The 10,101-nt window shown below is 36.5% G+C and overlaps 1 protein-coding gene across 6 annotated transcripts in view; it reads right to left on the bottom strand.

Annotated features, from left to right (window-relative positions):
* The window catches only part of Rars2 (arginyl-tRNA synthetase 2, mitochondrial), a 74,884-nt gene that overhangs the window by 58,062 nt on the left and 6,721 nt on the right, over nucleotides 1–10,101 (bottom strand). For 4 of the 6 annotated variants that reach the window (XM_004860233.3, XM_004860234.3, XM_021240782.2 and 1 more), the window contains exon 2: nucleotides 2,253–2,326. The exons of 1 other annotated variant lie outside the window; for it this stretch is intronic. In XM_004860233.3, the coding sequence (XP_004860290.1) occupies nucleotides 2,253–2,326 (74 nt within the window). Of the gene's footprint in view, nucleotides 1–2,252; nucleotides 2,327–2,591; nucleotides 2,678–10,101 lie in introns of all 6 variants that reach the window. One more of the 6 variants, XM_087188031.1, reaches the window with a different exon arrangement.

Here is a 10,101-nt window from a genome sequence, read left to right as displayed (position 1 = left end):
TTTTTTAAAAGTTAAAAACAAGTTTAAAAGGGAATAGCTATTTTCCCACTACTCCTCAGAAATATTGTAGTGTTGTTTAGTGTGAAATCCACAGACCTGAGTGCTAACAGCTTATAACATAGTTCTTAATTCTAATACAGTACCATCAATATTATACAGGAAAGCCACCATAGCTAAAAATATAATTGAGAGAACCAGCAGTCCTGAGCAAACTGATTCATATTACATTAAATAATGTTTTTTAATTTTGCTGGTACTTAGGACTATAAGAGAACCTGGGCTTATTACGGCAAAGCCATAGAAGTTACCTCTGTTTTGACTAAACTCTTCTTTTTTTCAGTGCTGGGGATTGAACTCAAGGCCTTCGCACTGAGCTACATCCTCAGCCTTTTCATTCTTTGAGACAGGATCTTACTAAGTCACTAAATTGTCCGGCTAGGCTCAAATTTGTGATCCTCCTGCCTTCGTCTCCCAGAGTGCTAGGATTATAGGTATGTCTGTTTTGAGTAAACTTAATACACAGAATTTTAGACTTGTAGCCCTGAAAAGTTTTGAAGCTATGCTTAACACTTATTTCCTATTAATCAAAGTTTTGGTACTTTGGATTATTGAAGTAGAGGCAGGTAAAAGAAATCCTGTTCATAGGATGGGCTGAGATAATTCAGCTTATTAAATGTCTTTGAAACAAGATTAAAATTCAGATACTCCCCCTGTAACAAGGATCTAAAGGCTGGACCTGCACATTCCCAACAGTAAATAAAAGCAGGATAAGGCTTAGTATATCTGCACTAATTTTCTATATCTCCTTTATTACCTTAAAACTTTGGATCACATCATCGCTCAGCTCTGCAAATAGACTTGTTAATCATTTAAGAAGTATTTGTATTACAGAGTTCATTAGTCTTAAATTTACTCAGCCTATCTCATTCCCCTTCATGACCAAGGACACCATGATAAGAGTTACTAAACTAGGCTTAAGGATGTATAAGAATATCCAGTTGCCAAGCTTTTATAATATTCAGTTCCAGAACCCCTGGAATAGTGCCTAGAAGTTTCCAATCATTGTCCTAAACCTATAGTCACTTTGTATTCCAGGAAAAGCACAGACCACTCCAGGAGGTTATCTCCCATAACAGACCTTATGAGAAGAACCAAGGCTCCCCCTCAAGCAGAAGCTGTTATCTCAAGATTGGAACCAAACTGCCTCTTCAAGTCATGATGGCTCTCCCAGAACCTCAGAGAACCAGTCTTGAAATATCAATCAGCTAGACCAAGGCTTGTAGTTTTTTTTCCCCTTGCATTGTACTTCTTTGAGTGGTTTTAATTTTTTGTATATGTACGTGTTTGATAATAAAGTTATTTAATAAAAAAAATTGATAATATATTCTTTTTGAGGCTAAGTATTATTCCATTGAATCTGGAACAAATACACCAAAGCTCTTGTCCTGTTTTGTTCTTTTTGACGTTCTTTTTGTCAGCTGTGCAAAACCCCAACCCTTGCTTTGGTTCACCTTTCTATAAAACCCCCAAAGCTTCTGTCAGCCCCCAAGACGATCTTGAACCTCTTTATCTGTGCTTCCTAGGATGGCCATGGTAATTTAAAACTCCTTTCCTGCTCTTCACCACTGCTCATCTTTTATTTTATTTTGTTTTGTTTCTTCAGACAGGGTCTTGCTGTGTAGTTCAAGCAGGCCTTGAACTCACTGTGGCCCAGGCTGGCCTTGAGCTCACAGGGATCTGAGTAGTAGGATTACAGGCATGGATCACCGTGCTGGCACCACTGCTCATCTTGATTAGCATTATGGGACACACGGCTGAGCCTGGTCTGTTGGAACCCCCAGAGCTGGGGCTTTTGCCCTGAAATTCTAGTAACATCCTTATTATGTAGAATGTACCTAACAGATTTAGGAAATAGATAACTGATTTTGAAGTTGCTATCACAATTTTAGTTCTTTTATTTATTGTTACATAACAAAATCTGAAACTTGTTCCCAAAGATTGATATAATTATCATTAATAGCATAAGAAAACATCCAAACAATTAACATATGAATACTGTTACCTGTCGAGAGTACCTAAAATACATATTTTAATTTTATTAAATCAACTGGAATAATAGGACAATAGGTTGAATATAATGAACAATATCTGTGGTTAATTTAAAAGACTGTTCTAAAATTGAAGAGTAACACTGTTTTGAATTATCAACAAATTAGCAACATTTTAACTGTTACAAATACATCATACTTAACTCTTTTTTGGAAACTGGAATTGCAGATATTGACTTGATCAAGTTTTCAGGTGGAAGATCCAGCACTCTGGAAAGCTAAACATCAAAAAGAACAAAACAGGACAAGAGCGTTGGTGTATTTGTTCCAGATTCAATGGAATAATACTTAGCCTCAAAAAGAATATATTATCAATATTTTTTATTAAATAACTTTATTATCAAACACACACACATACAAAAAATTAAAACCACTCAAAGAAGAACAATGCAAGGGGAAAAAAACTACAATAATATTCAAATACAGTAGAACTCAACCAAAACAGAACTGAAAAGCACTTAAACATTTTTCCATATAACTTACAAAAGTATCTCAAGCACCAACAAGACACCAGAGGATGTGATTTGTTTCAGAAAGGTCCCCATAACCAACATTGAACAAATAATGATCTGGAAAAAAAACTCCAGTTAGCTAGCAGACTCCACATAAGCCAAACTTCTCCCTGATTTAAATTTCGATACAGTCATAGGACACGCGATGGAAACACAATCTGAGAAATATGTTATTGGGCAATTTCGTCTGTGTGTATCCTTAATTACACTTTCAGTTTCTCACACTAGAGAAACTATTCAGTATTTACACATGTGTGTCCTATTTATTTCACTTAAGAGGATGGCCTCAATATGCATCCATTTAGCTATGTCTCTAGTTTCTCATTCTTTATGGCTGAGTAGTACTCCATTTTACAAAAAAACCACATTTTCTTTATTCAGTCTCCTGTTGATGGGCACTTGGGCTGTTTCCAAGCTTTAGCTATTACGAACTATGCAGCTATAAACATGCGTGTACATATATTGCTATGGTAAGATTCTTTTAATTCTTTTGTGAAGATACCCAGCAGGGGGATAGCTGGGCCGAATGGGACCTCTAACCCTAATTCTTTGAGGTATCTCCATACTGATTTCCACAGTGGTTGCACCAATTTGCACTCCCACTAACAATGGAGAAAGGTTCCTTTCTCCCCACACCCCCGCCAGCATTTGTTATTAGATGATTTCTTAATAGCAGCCATTCTTTCTGGGGTGAGGTGGAATCTCAGTGTTGTTTTCATCTGCATCTCTCGAATAACCAGTGATGTTGAACATTTTTTCGTATATTTATTTGCTGCTTTTACTTCTTTGTCTGAGAAATTTCTGTTCATTTCAGATGCTCATTTTTGAATTGGGTCTTTGAATTTGGGGGGGTCTGATTTTTTTCAGTTTTTTATATATTCTAGATAGTAGTCCTTTGTCTAAGGTACAGTTCCTGAAAATTTTTTCCCACATTCGTAAATCAATAAACATAATACATTATATCAAAGGACTCAAGGACAAAAACCATATGATTATATCAATAGATGCAGAAAAGGCATTCAAGAAAATCCAACACCTATTTATGATAAAAACCCTACAGAAAATTGGAATAGAAGGTCTTTATCTCAACTTGATTAAGGCTATCTATGAAAAACCAACAGCCAACATCATACTGAATGGTCAAAAACTGAAAACTTTCATGCTAAAATCAGGAACAAGACAAGGACGCCCACTATCACCACTCCTGTTTAATACTGTTCTTGAACATTAGCCACAGCAATTAGAAAAGAGAAAGAAATAAAAATAGGAAAGGAAGAAGTTAAACTGTCATTATTTGCTGATGATATACTTTACATTGAAGACCCAAAATACTCTATTATCAATAGATTTACAAAATATATGAATCTCAAATGCATCATGAATTTTGAACCCAACATTCTGAAAAGCCCATAACTTAAGGATGAACGATAGATCTGTGGTTGCTAGGGGTTGACAGTGAGGAGAGGCTTTGATCATAAAGCAGCAAACTGTTCACCTTTTATCTAACAGTGAATTTGATCTTTTAAAAATTTTTAAATGGTATAGAAAGAGGAGAGATGAACCACTGAGAATCCAAAGATAATTTTTTAAATTTAAAAATATTTACTGAGTGGCTACTATTTGCCAAATATTGTTCTAAGTGTTGGGGATTCAGCAGTGAATAAAATGGAAAAAGCATCCCAGCATTCTGGGAGGCTGAGGCAGGGAAATTCCAAGTTCAAGCCCAGCCTGGGCAACTCAGTGACTTATTAAGACCCTGTTACAAAAGAAAAATTTTTTTAAAAGAGGGAAGGGCTAAGTATGCAGCTCAGTTCGAAGGCCCTGGGATCAATTCCTAGTACCATGAAAAATAAATAAAACCAGACAAAAATCTTTTGGCACTTAAAAATAAACAAGTAAATACTAGAGAAAATCTTATCCTCAAGTCCTATCAAAGCTTTATTTATCAGAATAGCAGGGGTTCAACAAAACAAAAGGGCTAGGTGTGAACTAAGTGGCAGAGCACTTGCCTAGCATGTGAGGCTCTGGATACGATCCCCAGCACTAGGCACGCACACACACAACACACAGACACACACACACACACACACACAATAAACAGGTAGTGTATTTGTATTCTTATAAAAAAAAACTTCTTTCAAGATTATAATACATAGCCAAAGTTGTGAAACAATGCCCTAACCAGACACTAGAAGCTGGGTGGAAGAGACATTCTCCCATGTCCTAAATAATTCCTATATGACAAGTACGTCTTTCCTATATGCCTTAGTTTTCCTTAGAACAATCAAATGACTATCATATTATTATAGCTTTCATTTCACAAATAATGAAAATAAAGTACAGAGAATTAATGTAAGTGGAAAAGCTGAGATGTGAACATCTAAGTGGAAAAGCTAAGATGTGAACACAGGCCACACACACAGAGATCAAAATATACAGCAAATGTTAAATTAAAAGACGCATTGTCATTAATCCCTCTCAAAATACTCCCCCCCTGCTTCAACTGCCCCCATCCCCACGAGGACTGCTACATTCCCAGCCTAGCTTCAAATATTCTTATCCTCCACCCTCTGAGAAGAGCCGCCAAGGAGGGCCCCCCAGATGGACAATCGGAGGGCACCAGCCGCATCTGTGGGTCTTGACTGACATTTATAAAATCACTCTTTCTGAGCCCAAAATGCCACGATAGACAGGAGGCTGAGACTCCTCCGATGGGGCAAGGTTCTTCCTACTCCACTTCCTATTCCACTTTGGCCACTCTAAGACCCAACTAGCCGCATCTGCAGTGACCCCACTTCAGTTCTGTCCCAGGTTCCAGCCAGCCTGTTCTGAGCCCCGGTGCCTGTGAATACTAATAAAATGCAGGTGCTTCAAAAAAAAAATTCTTATCTTATCATCCTTGTCACTCTCTGAAGCAGTTCTAGAAGTCCTCTTTCATGTCTTTACAAGATGTGATAAAAAATACGGTGAAATGCTGCTACCAAGTGCCATCCAACAGAAAGTAAGCTCATGAAAAGATCAGTGTGTCCTCATCCACCTTATTCACCAGATCTGGCACCATATGACTTCTGGATCTTTCCCAAAGTCAAAACGATAATGAAAGGGAAACCTTTTGAATTGATTCAGGACACTGAGGCAGCCACAAGAGGACAACTAAAAACAAAAAAACGGACTTCCAGAACTGCTTCAGAAAGTGGCAACACTTCTGTACGTATGTGTTATCAAGAGGGGAAGTGTGCCTTCAGTGAAAAATGCATCAAAAAAAAGGCATGTGCCACCATGCCTTTTACAGGCATGTGCCACCACACTCAGCTTCAAATTTCTTAAAAGTACTTTTAATAGTTGTGGTTTGATAAGGAAAAAAAGTCTCATTTTTGCTATCATAATGACTGTTCATTGCAAAAAATTGCAAAGAACTTTTAAAAGAGCATTTCTTCCTTAAACAATCATTATCATTAACACTGGTTCACTTCTTTAGAGGTATTTCTATCCAGGTATATAGGCAGGAAAATAAGAAGATAGACTGGATAAACTTTATAAAAACTGGGCTGTGTTGTAATTAGTTTTATTTTGGGTTTTTTTTCCTTAAGTTTTATCATGGAAGACATTCAACTTTTAAACTTATTTTTGTTTGATTTTAACAAAAAAAAAGCAGCCCTAAGTACAATTTCAAGAATTATTGATGTATTTCCTAAATGAATTCCATATAGATTAGAAAAGGGATTAAACATTTGGAATGTTTTTTAAAAAATTTTGATGTTTCAAATTTAGTGGTAACCCCTGGCATAAAGATGAAGCCAATAGTATCACAGTTCATATGACTTTCTTTTATCTTTTCTAATTTACATTGGGTGGCTTCCTCAGAATTTATATTTGTAGTGTTTATTAAGTTAGATGTTATTCTTTACCTCAGGGAAATTTTCCCTTCCTTTGAATATTGTGCCTTGTCTGCCATGACCTTGATCATACCTCTGATTACGGCTGCCACTTGGGTGAACCCTTGTGTACTTTCATTCAGTTAGTTGACATTCCCTCATACTCGCTGAAGTTTGCTGGTTCCAACAAAGACTTAGTTCCATTGTGATAGTTATTTTAGGTGGGCAACATCTGCTTCACATGTGTATGATTTTTAGATACCATGGAAATTAAGTCCCAGTTGCCTGTAGCAATGACCTTGATGACACTATCTTACACTAGCTTATTCTTCTCAGTCTATCACTTCTGCCCTCCAGAATCATCTCCTAGATAAACTGCCTGCTTACATGGTCTTTTCTCAGGCTCTGCTTTTGGGCAGTGGGGGATGTGGGATGGGGTCAAGATAATCTATCTATGAATACTTTTAATTTTTCTTGGATTCTATTGATTCATCTCCATGACTTTAAGACCAAGTTAGAAATCCTGCCAAATGAGGCTGCTCTGTTCTGCTTCAGAATCTTTTGTATCTCCTCTTGGCTATCACTTTCAAAATTTGTGGCTTTGTGCTTTGTCCCTCTATCCTTATGTATTTACTACTAGAAAACAACCTACCTACTTTCTTTCTTTCTGTTTTCTTGTTTGCCAATTTTCCTGACACAAGCAGAGAGATCTTTGGAGGGCAAACTCCTGGGTCCTTACTCATAAAAAGCAGGATTTGTATTTCCGAAGACAATCATTGACTTAGACTGTCTTTGCTTTAAAATGTGTGTGTGTGGAGGGCTCCTGTTGGGATTAAAAACAAAACAAATCTTGATTTCACTTTGTACCTTAAAACTTTAGGTCAGATCTTTTCTTAGTTTTGCATATAGGCATGTTAATCACTCAGGGATTATCTTTCTAAAAGTTGGCAAGGTTGATTAGCTCTAAATATACATAACCTATCTCATCCCCATTCAAGACTGAAGACATTAGGATAAGAGATTTACAAAAACATTCAGCTATCGTTGAAACACCCAGAAATCTCCAGTTATTTCTCTAAACCCATGATCACCATGATTTCCAGAAGCTTCCAGAAGACTGAGAATGTCCTAAGGAGAAACAATCATCACATTGAGTCTGAATTGCCCCCTCAAACAATAAAGAGATCTCCTGGAACCATATTGTGAAAACAGAGCTAAGATAATGATCAACCAGACTCTATTCCACTCCAGCAAATCCATGAAATGTAGTCTCGTTATTTTGTTAACAGGCAAACTGGATTCTCTTCGTTAGACCCATGCCCTCTTCAATCCCTTTCCTACTTTCTCTTACTTTCTAAATCTACCTAATAAAGTTGCCTATGCCTCACTCTGACAAGTCCTGAAATGCTTTTCTGTGATGAGAGTGGAAGAACCTATGGGGGTGCAGTGAGTTGGGATTCCTATCTCCTCTATGGGGACCCCCTCAGACTGTCCAGTGACATTCCTCTGTTTTTGTATTTTAGAAATGCCAGTTTTCCTAAGATTGGATTTATCTTGTTCCAAATTTTATTTTTTCTGATTGTTTCAATCTCTGTTCATTAAAATGTTTTCTCTGATTATCTTAGCCCTCCCGTATCATATTTTTGTTTTCAATTATGAATATTCCTTTGGGTTTTGTTACTGTATGGTAAAAATTTGATATTTAGAGTCTTATTTTAATCTTACTGTTTTTTTCATCTTGTCTTTTATTTCTTGTTTACCGTATTCACATCTCAGTGAGTTTCAAACCCTGAAGCATTTGTGAAAAATGTTTTTCTATTCCTTGGGTTATATTTTTCTTCTGGACAGCACTTGAATTTTTTGTATGCCACAATCTTTCCATTCTTTCAGTGTCTTTCTCCTCCTCCTTTCTCCTTCTCTTGTCTTTCGATATTTGCCTTTTTGTGATGCTTGTTCTTTTTCCTCTTGTTCATGCTTGATAATTCTTTCTATTTGTATGTTGTGTTGGTGACTTCATTCCCTGTCGAATTTGTTCTTTGCTCACTGCACTTGAATGGCTGCAAAAATACAAAATTTGTACTTTCTACTCATTTGTTTCTCTCTAAATCACGGTGACCTGCAGATCATTCTGGAACTGACTTGGCATATTGAATTTTGGCTGAGTAACAGTGGTATTTTTCCTTCTTCCTATAAAAGTCCCATCTCTGCTTCTTACTTCTCACACTTTCAGGGTTTGCACCCTGTAATTGGGAAGACCTCACTGTGTTACCCTGCAACCTTTACCAGAAAAGTATCATAATTCTCTTGCTTTACTCATTCTCACCTACAGCTTGGCAGCATCTACCACTCACAAGAGGAAAAAAATGAAAGGGCCAGGGATTTAGCTCAGTGGTGCTGCCGACTGCCTTGCAAATGCAAGGTCCTGAGTTTAATCCCCGGTACCAAAAAAAAAAGAGGAAAAAAAATAATGGAATTCATTTAATCTGTTCCTCTCCAGATTGGAGTATTAATGAAAATTGTTATTTTATGACTTCTGATACTTGAGGACCAAGTTAGGAGCCTACCCAAACAGGGCTGTTCCATTTTGCTCCAGTCTGTCGTCTTTCTTTGGCTGTTCCTTTGGAAACCTTACTATCTGCCTTTTTTTTCTTCCTTCTTTTTTTTTTGTAGTTCGGTGGCAGGTGGGAGATTATGTGAAGAAGCCTTTATTCATGTGCTTCATCTCAGAAGTCTTTCCCTTTTTTTCTTTTTTAGTTGTAGGTAAATATAACAAAATTTACCATCTTAAGCATTTTCAAGTACAGTATAGTTCAGTGGCTCATATAATATATTTGCATTGTTCTGGGACCATCACAGCCATTTGCAGGACTCTTTTCATCTTAGCAAAACTAAAACTCCACTCCCATTAAACACTAATTCCCCATTGATCAACCCCTTTCTCTTTTATTTTTAAATTTACATTATGTGAGAATGTTTCTGTGCCTTTTATAAAATTGCTATGAAACTACTATTCTGGTATTCATTTCTTTATGTAAAGAGGGTAGCCTCATTTCTTCCTGCTGACTTGTTGGATCCTTCACTAGGAAAGCATGCATTGTATTAGATTTTCTCTGTACCTTGGGTGCCAAGAAACGCAGTAACTATCATGAACTTAGGTTATATGGTACAATCTTATACATACTGCCATTTTGGCTTTATATGTTTAAGCTCCCTCAGAACTTTTTTGGAAAATATGAAATATAGTAGAATAAATGATTTCAAGTAGTTTTTAGTTTATATCAGAATGAATTTTTTGTGGTGTTTATTTGAAAGGAAACATTTTATTGCTACCTAAATTCACTACTTGTCAGCTGAAATGCTTTGAATTTGATCTGCATCAGTACTTTTTTCAATAGAGTTAAGCATATTTAAGATAGAAAATCTTAGTTATGAGTAAGTTTGAGCTAAGTCATATCTACAATAAAGTAAAACCTTTTAAATGGAAAAGGAAATAATTGCATGTTGGTGGCATGGTGGGAGGCTGAGGCAGCAGGATTACAAGTTTGATTTCAGCCTGGGCAATTTAGTAACTTAGCAAAACCCTGTCTCAAAATTAAAAATTGAAAA

This window comes from Heterocephalus glaber, unplaced genomic scaffold (genome assembly GCF_053883595.1).
Source record: "Heterocephalus glaber isolate CG9 unplaced genomic scaffold, H.glaber_assembly_v1.0 deba00001523, whole genome shotgun sequence".
Classification (NCBI taxonomy): domain Eukaryota; kingdom Metazoa; phylum Chordata; class Mammalia; order Rodentia; family Bathyergidae; genus Heterocephalus; species Heterocephalus glaber.
This window is presented reverse-complemented; position numbering and strand designations above follow the sequence as displayed.